This window comes from Ascaphus truei, chromosome 8, assembly GCF_040206685.1.
Source record: "Ascaphus truei isolate aAscTru1 chromosome 8, aAscTru1.hap1, whole genome shotgun sequence".
Classification (NCBI taxonomy): Eukaryota; Metazoa; Chordata; class Amphibia; order Anura; family Ascaphidae; genus Ascaphus; species Ascaphus truei.
In genome coordinates, this window is record NC_134490.1 from 24,685,330 (window position 1) to 24,698,626 (window position 13,297).

The window sequence follows — 13,297 nt, forward strand, 5'->3', positions numbered from 1 at the left end:
TAACCAATGACCTCCATGCTGTCAAAGACCAAGGTCAAAACACCCTGCTTATATTACTCAGCCTTTGATACGGTCAACCACTCACTTCAGTCTTCATACTCTTGGTATCCGCAACAGAGTTCTATCCCGGATTTCCTCTTACCTCTCCCATCGTACTTTCAGTGTCTCGTTTGCCAACGCCGCCACCTATATTGATCTCTCTGTGGGTGTACCTCAGGGATCTGTCCTGGGACCTATTCTCACTCTTCCTCTAGGTCAGGGGTGTGCAATCTTTCCCTGCTAAGCCCACCTGCCTGCTTCCCTCCCTGCTCACGCCGCCCCCCCCCCCCCTACCTTCGGCGTCAAATGATGCCACAGGGTCACGTGATGTCACGCCAATGTGACACGACCCCGCGTCGCCGAAGAAAAGTTAAGTGAAGTTGCAGAGGCCTCACGCGATCCCCTGGCATTAATTTAAATGCCTTGGGGGAAGAGCGCGGGGCCTCTGCAACCGCCGCGTCCCCCCCCCCCGCCCCTGAACAATCTTGTGCACCCCTGGTCTAGGTGACCCTTATCCCTCTTGGGTTCAAATATCACTTTTTATGCTGATGACACAAATTTACCTTTCAAACTCTGACCTTACAGCTACTGTACAGACCAAAGTCTCGCAATGGACCCTCCATCGACTCAAACTTAACATGTCAAAGACGGAGCTCTTTATCAGGCCTGGCCCTACTGCCCCCTTCTCCATTACTGTTGGCAGAATTATATCACACCCAAGTACCACAAGCCTGCTGCCTAGGCGTCACATTTGACTCCTCCCTCATTCCCAATGTAGTGAAAACCTTTTGATTTTCCCCTCCGTCACATTGCAAAGATACACCCTTTCCTCTGAGTTTTAGCAGTATATTGACACAGGCCCTCATTCTCTCCCGTCGACTATTGCAACCTTCTACTGTCCGAAACGCTGTTGCCAAAATCACCATACTCTCTCCTAAATCTGGCCCAGTGGCTCTCCAGCTGAAATCCCCATTTCTTCCTATTGAATCCCATATTACTTACAAAATTCTCCTCTCTTAAGGCTATACATTTCAGCTCTAATTTCTCACTATACACCTGCCAGACTCTTGCGATCTGCTCAAGGACGTCTTCGGTCTACCACTTTTGTATCTATAGCCTCTCTCACTGCCCTACACCTCTGGAATGCCCTTCCACTCAATATCCAACTAGTCCCCCTCTCCACCTTTAAGACCCATCATAAAACAACTCTTTAAGAAGCCTATGGGTAGCTCCATTGGCTGATGCTATACATGCATTGACTTTAACCCCTTGCAGACGCACTTACCAAATCACCCTCCAACTGTCTAAGTTCTCACTTACCACTTTGATTGTAAGCTCTTTGGGGGAAAGGGACCCATTTTCCTAATGTTACTTATGTCTGAGGCGCTTATTCCCATTATGTGTTAAATTATGTTACATGTATTACTGCTGTTAAGTGCTATGTACATGGATGGCGCTATATAAAGATATACATCTTTATGGTATGTGGTATGTTTGTGCAGACGTATATATTTAGATACATGTACAGTAGATCTTACATAATAGGTATCTGTTTAAAGCTATTTGACCACCCAGTACCCTCTATCTGCTCTGTTTAAAAACAGCACAGAGATACATGAAAGATAAATTGTAAAGGGTGTTAACACCCACTGGAAATTGACTGTTATACTGGTACAGACTTTAATCTTCTCAGATCTTGTGCACCAAGCCACCACTGCTAATCTAGCTAGTATACGAGTAATATTTATACCAAAACATCACACTTGATCGGTATTAACTTGAACCCTTGGTATTCTATACTAGTATATGCATGCCGGTACAGAGATGCTATTGTATTGCTGTAGCAGAAAAAATAAATATATATTAAAAAAACAAACAAAAAAAAAACACACGGCTTCCATAGGACCAAGATTTGTGATATATCAAAAAGGGTTTCAACAAAGGGCAGGAGGCAATCATATTTCCGAGAAAGAAAAGTGCAAGAACAAGAGGTCGAGCTCCGACACTGGAGTGTGGAAAGCTAATGGGAAATGTACTTCACAGAAAAGGTGGTAGGGCCAACAATCAGACCATTCAAGCAAGCTTGGGTTAGACATTAGGACAGCCTAAATATGAAAGAAAGCCAAGGATCAAATAGGGACTGAGGCTTTACAACAACAACAACAACAAATGTACAGACTAGGTGGGCCAAGTGGTTATCTGCATCTCTTAGTGTTCTTACCGCTAGGTTCTTCCTTGAGCTGAAGACCAGATTGAGGGTTTGCAATATGCCATAGCTCAGTGGTTCCAGAGCTTTAATTTGGAACCAACCTCCTCCCAAAAGATAATCTATTGCATTTAAGACTCCAAATATGATAACACCTAATGTCCACTTTAAAATAAGTTCCACTTGGTGGAATGCATTAATTGGCGGACTGATACAGGAAACCAGCATTCTGTTTAATATTCTGTGAAGCCCCCTTCCTCTTGATTAGAGACGATTTCAGATTCACTCATCTGACTGGACATGAATTCTTCCTAAATCAGGGGACGACTGTATGAATAGGGGCCATTGCCATTCTCTCTCAACCCGTGTGGATCTGCTCCTTTTGCTGTACCACTTCCTGAATGTTCCAGTGTCTATGTCCTTTTTTTCCCCCCAAGATGAGTCCCAGGATGGCAAACTCAGCATTAGATCTAGGACAGCACAGATTAATACGCGTTAATCTTAATACAATATATCCCCAGATTAGCAGGATTACTTCAACATTTCTGAATATTATACTGCTAAATAAACTCTGTTGCAAGCGTGTATTTAACACCCACTTGACAACACACTGCATCCGCACTAAAGTGAGAGGACTCAGGCATGTAACACCAAGTATCATTACAACCATTTTGCACAACAATGCCTTGCTGGCCCTTCCGGGGCTCACCTTGTGAATTTTGGTTTGAAACCCCAATTTAAGAAAAGTAGAAGAGCATATACGATAGAGTATACACTGGTATCAAATGCTCTTTTCTGGGAGATTCAGAACGGCCACATTTCACAGATTTTGGTCCCAAGTTCACCTCTGCATACTGCACATATCACAATTTTGCACAGAGTTTTAAAGCAGTTATTACAACATTTCCACTGATTGTGAGGACAAAAACGTATTCTATTCATCATACACATTTCAAATTACAGGGACACCTTACTGCTTACATTTTCTATATTTAAAAGTTATATTTTAAAATATGATGCCTTTGGTCTGAGGTGGGACGGAACCTTCAGCCCGATTCAGTCTTCTGAATTTATTTAATCAGCTCTGATGGTTGTGGTGTGTAAAAGTGGCAGGGAATTGGCATGTAGACAGTCCACTAAGGGTATACAGCAAGCAACAGCGCAGTCACATTCCCCTGTGGGATCTTGCCAAGGTGACTCAGCTCTGTTTTCATAGCTCCATTCCTGGCAGCAGGTCAATGGATATCTTGTTTTCAAGGCCCATTCAAACCATGCCCTTTGTTTTTCGAGACTGCCAAACAGAATGCAAATTGTCAGCTCCCAATTCCCAGTGGAAACCGCTTTAACTACTGAAAAGCTTGATTAATTTATATTAGATGGCAAAGAAAGAAGCTTTTCTCAGTGCAAGTATGGAGTCATTTGATCCTCTCAATGTTGAATTATGAAATGCATTTTTATTACTGTACTTTCAGATTGGTGAAGTAGGGATTATTGTAATTATTGATCTTCATTAAAAAAAATCAGCACCTGTCCATGCCAATGCGAGTCACCTGTATTTCTTTATCGCCTCCTTCCTTTATGTATATTTTTATAGCGCCCACAAGGTATGTAGCACTTTATAATATTTCTCCTCCTACTCTGGTCTCCCCAGCCCATGACAAAAATGAATGAAATTTACTTTTCAAGGTGAATAAGGGGAAAGATCTACAGAGTGAATGTCTTCTAATGGAAAAGGAGGTTCCACGGTTTTACTATGAAAGATTGGATACAAATCAAAATGCATCTAGTTACCTGGAATAGCTGAAACGTTTAAACACTATTTTAAAATATTGGAAAGTGTCTAAAAGTTTTACAAAATCTATTAAACAAATCAAATGTGGGATATTGTGCAACAATCAGCACTTTGAGTTGGGATATTGCTTGCAGGTAAAACTTTGGAACAGTCTTGCTAAATTCTAGACCAGGGGGGCTCAACTCCAGTCGTCAAGATCCCCCAACAGGTCATCTTTTATGGATATCCCAGCTTCAGCACAAGTGGCTCATTCAGGTTCAGGGATTCGACTGAACCACCTGTGCTGATGCAGGGATAGACGTAAAACCAGACATGTGGGTGGCCCTTGAGGACTGAAGTTGGCCACTCTGCCATAATCACTCCACATATAGTGCTTCCCCTGCAGCAAGGGTAATAACCATGCAAATGAGCAGTCAAAGGTGTCATTTTTTTGTAACATACAATCTATTTATAAACAAACGGAGTTTGTAATAAATGCAGACCCGCCTGAGACATGCAAATGTACCCACAAGCGGTATTTTTATTTGCTGTAATAAATGTTAAAAATAAATAACCCAACAAATGATTTACCTGTAACATTCATTATGGGAAAAAAAAAAAGTTTTCAAATAATGAAAGTTTTTGTCTTACTAAACCAATATTAATCATAGAATAGCATTTAATAATTCAAAGAAAAAGGCAAAAAAATTACCTGCACTCACAATAAAAACCACATAAAATCTCACTGACTCCTAACCAAGGAGACATTTTACAAGGCTTTTATAGAGTGCCATTAGTGTTAGCTTTTTTCTTTTAATGATGAAATATTCTATGTTATGGAAGGTGGTGTGTTCTATCCTACAGAGATTTAACACACACAAGGATCATTGGGATAACCTACTTGTAGAGGAAGCGCCCTTCTAAAGACTGTTTAAGGATAGCACTACAGGCAGTCCTCGTTTTACAACGCTTCGCTTTACAACGAATGGCTTATCCAACGCTATGCAATGAATACCTATGTTCATTTTTACAACGCCAAAATGGCTTATCCAACGCTCTTACGACGCTTTGCAAAGTTGTTTGTGTATATAATATATATATTATACTATATAATATATTATTATATTATATATTATGTTATATTATATATATATACAGTAATTACAGTATATGCACTATATAATTTATGTGTGTGCTGCATATCTTATTGTCTGCGTAAAATATTTTGTGTATTTTAGCATTAAAAATGCCTTCAGGAACGGAACCTTTCATTTAAACAGTGTTCCTATGGGAAAACGTGTTTCGCTTTACAACGTTTCGCTATCCAACGCCATTTTGAGTAACGAATTGTGTCGGATAACCGAGGACTGCCTGTATTTATTCATTTATAGATCTATGATCTATTCCGCATCTGGCCTTATTGCTTCAGATCTTATCATCATAATACATTTCTTAATTGGTATCATGGGAAATTTTGGCTCACTTCACAACTTTAAACAGGCACAGTTCATTCTAGATACAGCGTGTTAGAGTACATTTTCAGTTCCACTGGTTAGTACGACAATGCCCTGCAATTATTTCAATGCCGTAAATATATATATTTTTATTATTAGTTTCCAGCAATAATCCATAAAACAAAAAGAACGGTCAACATTTTTTGGCGTTTCCTCAAAGTTTTTTTTCCCTTCTTTTTCTGAAAGTTCGGGTAGACGTCAGAAATGGAGGATTTTTAAAAATTATTATTAATAATATTCCATCCAACTTTAAAAAGGAAAAAAAAAAATAAAAAAAAATGGGAGCAACATGTAGAGGGAAAACTCAAACCAGACGCGGTTTCCACGACCTGGCCTGATTAGCGGGAGATTAGGGAATAATTCCGCAACGGGATAAGATTGTCCCTGCTCCCCTTTAAACAGCAAGTACTTAGTGCCTGCCTTTTGTAAGAGGGGAGGTTTTTATCTGCAGGAGAAAGGAAGAAGATGCAGTTATATGCCCAGGTGCAAAGATTCTGCCACCTGGTTTTCGGGGCATTAATGCCACAACTGAAACTGCTGTTGGTCGTACTGTGCAATCAGTTTTTTGATGTGAGCCAGTTTGTTATGGAGATATTCACAACGGTTTTTCTCTTCACTGTAGTTTGGGTTGCTCTGAAAAACAAAGAAGAAAAAAAAAGTCAAATTAAAAATTCATTTTGAGCATTGGTTTAGAAGTCCAACATACTCCAAGAGAAATTCAGAATTCCACACTGCTACTCATTTTTAGTCATTTCACAATGAACACTATACTGTGATCCCGTCTATTTGGATGGGGGTCTTAAATCTTTCTGAGCACGGGAAGGACGCCTTCACAGCATGGTCAATGGTGGATTATAGTTAGCGGCAGTGAGGAACACAGGGATTAGAAATGCAATATGGTCATGTTATTCTATATATTGTTTAGAAATAACTAGTCGGGATCCAACTTGGTCCTGATCACTGTAGTCTGGCATTTTCATGATTGTCTACAGCACATTGTCACTTACTTTTTTAATTTTGCGATATTCCTGTAAAATCTGATCATGGATCGTCTGTAAAGAAAAAAGGAGATTACAATGAGAAACCAGTGTTACAGGTGTTGTACTGAGCCCTAGTGGTGAAACGGAGATATATAATTATCTATGTTATTTACTAGAAAGACAACCGTTCTCAAAGTGATATTTTTAAGTTTCTTGTGATAAACTGAAGCATTTATATTTTGGGTCCTGTCTGTGTCATTCTAATGTTATCTGCTATCCTTTACTGGTATTGGTCTGGCTGATGATGACAGCATGTTGGCTAAAAACAAGAGATCACATAACGTCTCAGTTAAAACATTAGGTAAAGATCCCATGAAAACAAAAAAGTAAGCACTTCCCCTTTAAAATGGTGATTAAAAAAACCAACGTATTTTTCATCGTGTGTGTGTTCATTTTAAAGGGGTAGTCGCGTCTAGAAGCAAAGTAAACATATAGCAGTGACGTGTCTAATGGTGAAATACAGCAGACTAACCCTTCCATCAGACATTTGCCAGCTTTGCAAATTACTTAATGATTGAGGACACTTCTGGGAATCGCACTGTGTGAGAATCACACACTTCTCTTCCTTGCTGTTGGAGCATTAAACAGGTCAGTGGTGGACAACTCCAGTCCACAAGAGCCACCAAACAGGTCAGGTTTTCAGGATATTCCTGTTTCAGCACACGTGGTGCATCTTCAACTGAGCCACCTGTGCTGAACCAGGGATATCCTGAAAACCTGACCTGTTGGTGGCCCTTGAGGACTGGAGTTGGCCACCCCTGCAATAGATGAAAAGGAAAGGGGAAAGAGGACAGGCATGAAATGTTCGTAATTAATTTCAAGGAACTGATCCTTTCAGTTGCCAAGTGTGAGGCGACATGGCAGACGACATCACAGATCACACATCCAAGATGACCTCCCCGACTCAATACAACACCAAGTTATGTAAACCATATGTTCAGTCCATGCCATGTGCCCTCCACCCACAGCAGATATATTACATAGTGTCTCCTGCACACCTTGTATTCCTCCGAGCCCTGGGAGAGCTGTTTGAGTTTACAGTCAAGCTGTGTAAACCTGCGTGTAATCCGTTCTATCCTTGCATGCAAGTCTCTGTATTCATTGTATTCTGCGTTGAAGTCATTTTTATAACTTTGACGCTGCTCCTGAGATGAAATTGCCGCGTATTTCCTGGGAAAGACCATGAAGAATTAGGGCTTGGAAACATTACAATGAGCAGATTATACATAGCAAATAAAACCTCAATAGGACTTACAATAAATAATCTGGCATTTCCGATGTGGACGTGGGAACACTGGAATTATTGCATGCTCCGTTTAAATCTAGAAAGAGAAACAGATCACAGATTCGTATCCACTCAAACTAGTTATCTAGAATAAAAATACAGTTATCCAGTGTTTATATACACACACACACACACACACACACACACACACACACACACACACACACACACGTAAGTTTCACTGAGCTCATTCATATTACTTCTAAAAGAGGTAACAGTACAGTAGTAAGGCAGATACATTTTCTTAAAGTTAAAGAAAAGACTTTATAGCATTCCTTAATCTGAATGGGAAGTGTTTGTCAATTTCGAATTCATTTTCAAATACAACTTGGCTAATTACTAATTGTGTGGATTGCATTGATACACATATTAAAGGAAAAAAAAAAAGAAGAAACGCAGCTTGGACTGCTGCTTTAAGGGAGTCAACTAGGTGGTTATATTCTTTACAAAAGGCTTCCCTTCTGGATACGTGGGACTGCACCTTTAAAAGCTTGTTTGAATCTACTGCCTGATTCAAGGATGCGATTGGAGAAAGAGGGTGTAGAAGGAACACTGGAGACCACATCGATAGTAAACTAAACCATGAGCAGCTATGTGCTGGTGATTACCAACTGTAGCCATGAACCTCCCCGCTCCCTAAATTGGAATATGCCACCTTCTACTTGTCCAACCAACATCAACGGCCAGAAAATGTCCTTTTCTTTGGGAATTACTGAATTCTGGTGTGTAAGTCTGCTCGTTCTATTCCCCATTAGTCATTTGTATCCACGCTGCCCCCTCCCATCGTTCACATCAGCATTAGAAACGTACTTCAAGTTAACATGATTCAAAAATGTACTTGTCACCTCGTCCGGTACTTGGCAGCGTGTGCAGGAAGCACGAGTGGTACAGCTGTCAATCACCACGGGAGCCGCCAAAGTCACTCTCCATAATGGACTTGCAACGGAGGACACCGAGCATGGGGCGTCAAGGTTTTTGCAGCTCCCAAGGTGATTAGCAGTCATACCGCTGTGTGTGTGTCGCTTGATCCTTCGTGAATCATTGGTGAGACCTCACTTAGAGTACTGTGTTCAATTCTGGAGACCATATCTCAAGGAGGATATAAATACAATTAACGACTGTGAAAAGAAGGGCTACTAAAATGGCACATGGGCTGCATCATTACACTTATAAGGATAAATGCATATTCCAGAGTAAGAAATGCTAGAATAAGAGGTTATGTTCTGAGGCTGGAAGGAAATGTGATGAAGTCCGTCAGGGAGAGGGCAGCAGATTCATGGAACAGCCTCCCAGTGGAGGTGCTAGAGACTAATACTGTAAGGGAATTACAAAATGCTTGGGATAGACATAACCCTATCCCGAATATTAAGGAAAGCCAAGGATCAAATAAGGTCTGAGCTTTTACTAGATAGGAAAAATTGGCAGACCACACGATATCATAACTCTGTGCCCAGGACATATTTAAAAATGAGAACTCTCAATGTATTACTTCCTGGTAAAACATTTTATAAATAAAAAATAAATACGTGGGCAGGGTTGCCACCTCTCTGGGTTTGACCCCGAGACTCCGGGTTTCGGGCACTTGCCTCCGGGCTACGGGTTGCCGGTTTTAATCTCCGGGTGGCAGCGGGGTGTGGTGGCGTCTCCGGTAATCTCCGTTATTTTCCTGCAATTCCCCCTCCAACTGCAGTGAACATGGCTGCGCGGTGTCTAATGACATGGCAACGCGGCTCAGCATCAGGACGTCACATAGTGTCCAGTTGTCATGGCAACGCGGCGTCATTTCACACCGCGCAGCCATGTTCACTGCAGTTGGAGGGAGAATTGCAGCAGGATGCCAGGAGACGCCGCCGCACCACACCAAGTAAGGTAGAAGACGAAGAGATCGGGCATAAGCACTGCAAAAATTTGGGCTGGAGGCAGGTTAAAAACGTTGGCTATTTATTAGGCATAAATCCTCGATAAAAGCAACAAAAAAGATAAGTTCCTCTGACGCGTTTCTTGCCGATAGGAAGTGAGTAGGGGTTAAGTAGTGAGTATACCAGCCATATTGTAAGCTGTGTTGTGTATCTTACAAAGTGGCCAGTGTGGATTCAGGATAAGATTGTACGGCCACACGGAGCTGGATGATTCAATAGGAGGACTGCAGGGGGGACACATCACGGATATTAGACACGCGGATTCATGTTATAATTGAAGGTATCCAGCCCCCCCTCCTCCAACCCCTATGGACTCCATGTGACCATTATTTACTTATATACCACATTTTATGGTGCCACAGGATATATACAGCGGATATATCTCCTGCACATACTATTGATTGATTCAAGAGATTTACATTGATACACCACTTACATAGGATTTTAGTAGCACCCCGTCGGGACTTTGTTCCTATTTTTCTCCACACCAAGTAAGGGATGTTTTTGACCCCTATGTGGGATTGTGTCTAGATTATAAATACAGCTAGTGCAGTGTAAGAAAAGTGCACAAACATTTCTTTTTTTAAATCTAAAATTTGAAGATTGGAACAGTAAAAATATTTCAAGAATTAATACGATTAAGTGGAACAAGTTTCTGCATGAACCATTAAAAACAAAAAACAAAACGTCAGTACATTATATACATTAATATTAAGTATTGCTCGATATCTCCATGTTCAATTATATCGTCAGTCAACAGATGACATTCTGAATTCATGCTTCCTTCCCACACCCAGACCAACTTTGTAAGCTGTATTTTCTTTCCCATTTCATCTCCATTGCTCCTCTGTGTCCCCCGCTGGCGCTGACTGCGCTCATGCTTGAGAGCGGTGACGTCACCAACTCTCTAAGCATGAGCGCCGGGTTTCCTGTGTATTTCACAAGCGGGAGCAGGGGGGGTGGGTGGGCGCATGTTGAGCGCGCTTCAAAGACACGCCAAGCTTGGGAGAGCGTGCATGCCCGCACATGAGCGCGCCCGCACCGTGTGTGCGTGGACGTCTACATAACGAGTACAAGAAGTAAAAGCGGCAAGCGCCAAGTGCACAGCATGCTCAGCACCAGCGGGGACGCAGCCTTATTAGTGTTTATACCTCTGTATATCTGCACAAACATTTTCACCAGGGCCCATTAAAGATGGCAGCCATATTGGTTTTCTAAAAACTGCTGCACCCTTTCTGGGTTCTCGCTTACTCATGAAGTTACTTTGTAGCTGGCATCATCCTTCTTTGCATATAATCACATGCATCTGTGTCTCCCAACCACAGTCGGCTCTTGGGGTAGACTACCTAGGCAACCGCATTTTAATAAAGTTCCATACGCAGCCTGTTTCATAACAGCTGAAACGAGCCGAGTAGGAGGCAGCTTTAAACTGAGCTGGGGATGGACTGCCGGCCTCCTCCTCCCTTTCTGCTCTAGCTACTGCTGTGTTTAGAGTGTGAGCATGTGGATGTATAATTAGGTATATGTTGGGAACGGGTGTATGTATGTGCCTGTAAGAGGTTAGGCCTGTGTTTGTATATGTTTGAAGTTCCTTGAAGTGTGCATGCATGGGCTAAGTGCCAGCAAGTCTGTCCATGAGTGAGTTCATGAGCGGGCGAGTGCTTCCGTGTGTGCGTATGACTGCCTGTAGGAAGATGCATCTGTGTCCCTCTCGAATGGAATGGGTGGGGTGCACCCACTGAAGTCTCCAAGATTGATGGAGCATCCTGATGGTTAAACCATTAATGGCAAGTAATATTACTTGTGGGGGGCGGCACGGCTGTGAATGTGTGAGGGAGAAGCAGATGGGTGAGGCAGCAAAGACTTGACAGTGGGCATCAGGGTACTTAATCAATAATTGATAGCTGAGCACGATACTGTACCCCCAATTTGAAAAGCTGCAGAATAAAGTTCCGCAAAATACAAGAGATATTGAGATGGACAGGAGTCACGGAGTCAAGGTGACATTCTTAAGGCTTCTAAAGATTTGCCTAGGGCCCTACAACACAGAGCTGGAGTGACCAACTCCAGTCTTCACGGACCACCAACAGGCAAGGTTAAGGATATAATTATAATAATAATAGCATGTTCTTGAATAGCGCTGCTAGTTTTACTTAGCGCTTTACAGAGACATTTTACAGACACAGTTCCTGCCCCGTGGAGCTTACAATCTATGTTTGTGGTGCCTGAGGCACAGGGAGATAAAATGACCTGCCCAAGGTCACAAGGAGCCGACACCGGGAATTAAACCAGGTTCCCCTGCTTCAAACTCAGTGCCAGTCAGTGTCTTTACTCACTGAGCCGCTCCTTCTCCCTGCTCCTCAGAATGACAGCCACCTGTGCTGAAGCAGGGATATCCTTAACCTAACCTGCTGGTGGCCCCTGACGACTGGAGTTGGCCACCCCTGATCTTAAGCCTCCTCTGCTTCCACCACACTGTGACCCGGGACATCCACCTCACACTGTGCAACACTTGTATTGCTGTAACATTACACAGCACTGAGTACCGCATCAGAACTACACAGGAACAAAAGGTTAACTGCGTACGAGAATGAACATAAGCCGTTCTTACCCATGGCATCCTGTGAAGTGCTGCTAAATAAGACGGAGTCCTTGATTAAGTCACAGTTCTGCTTCTTGTCTCGGTGCTCCTCCTCCCCTTTCTTTTCCTTGGCTCGCTCTTTCTCTTTGTGCTTTTTGGATTTCTTTTTGGGCTTCCCATGCCCAGGGTTACAGTTCCGTTTGCCCTCCGCGGGGCAGTCTGTCTGAGGCGGGTGGCCCAGCCTTTCTGATGCCTCCTGGCTCTCGCAGTCTCTGTGCTGGGCGTCATTGCTGAAGTCAGAGAGAGGGTCGTCGGGCCGCAGGACTTCTAGTGCCGGTATGTGGGAGCTGGAGCTGACTGGGTCGGCTGGGGGAGGCAGCGTTGGAGGGGGAACGAGGGAATCCTTTCCGTTGGAAGAGCTTAGCTTCCCATTGAAAGCGGGTTGGGATCGGTGAGTGAAATGGGAGATCCGAGGCTTCTTGTTGGCTATCGGGTCAATGAAATCTGGATTCTGTGGCAGTCGCTTCTGAAGGGAAAAGAAAAGTTGAAAGTTACATTTCCTCCAACAAACCCCCCTGCCAAAAAAGTGCGATGTCGTTTAAAAATATAACCCCCCCCCACCAGGTCAAAAAAACAACTTTTTGCAAAGATTTCAAGTGTAAGGCCTCGGACATAGTAAGCGCTTAGGTGCTGCTGCTCGCTCTTGCTTGCTGCCGCTCGCTCTACCAGGAGCTTTTTGCTGTCCTGGCAGAGGAGACAGCAAGCGCGCTTGGGAGGCGGGTATCACTGTGTGTGTGTCACTTGGTAGCTGTCAGTGTGTGTGTGTGTCACTTTGAAGTGGTCTGTGTGTTTGTGTGTCACTGGGGAACGTGTGTGTGTGTGTGTGTGTGTGTATATTATATAATATTTTAAAAATTAAAAAAAAAAAAGACATGTGAGAAT

At 42.8% G+C, this 13,297-nt stretch overlaps 1 protein-coding gene across 2 annotated transcripts in view; it reads right to left on the bottom strand.

Moving 5' to 3' along the window:
* Positions 1-5,604: 5,604 nt before the first annotated feature.
* The window catches only part of ELL (elongation factor for RNA polymerase II), a 113,260-nt gene continuing 105,567 nt past the window's right edge, over positions 5,605-13,297 (bottom strand). Inside the window, exons 8-12 of one of the 2 annotated variants that reach the window (XM_075610841.1) lie at positions 12,386-12,881; positions 7,826-7,892; positions 7,569-7,740; positions 6,538-6,582; positions 5,605-6,163 (exon numbers count right to left, since the gene is read on the bottom strand). In XM_075610841.1, the coding sequence (XP_075466956.1) occupies positions 6,047-6,163; positions 6,538-6,582; positions 7,569-7,740; positions 7,826-7,892; positions 12,386-12,881 (897 nt within the window). In that variant the 3' untranslated portion in view covers positions 5,605-6,046. Of the gene's footprint in view, positions 6,164-6,537; positions 6,583-7,568; positions 7,741-7,825; positions 7,893-10,085; positions 10,286-12,385; positions 12,882-13,297 lie in introns of those variants that run through there. The other variant, XM_075610840.1, reaches the window with a different exon arrangement.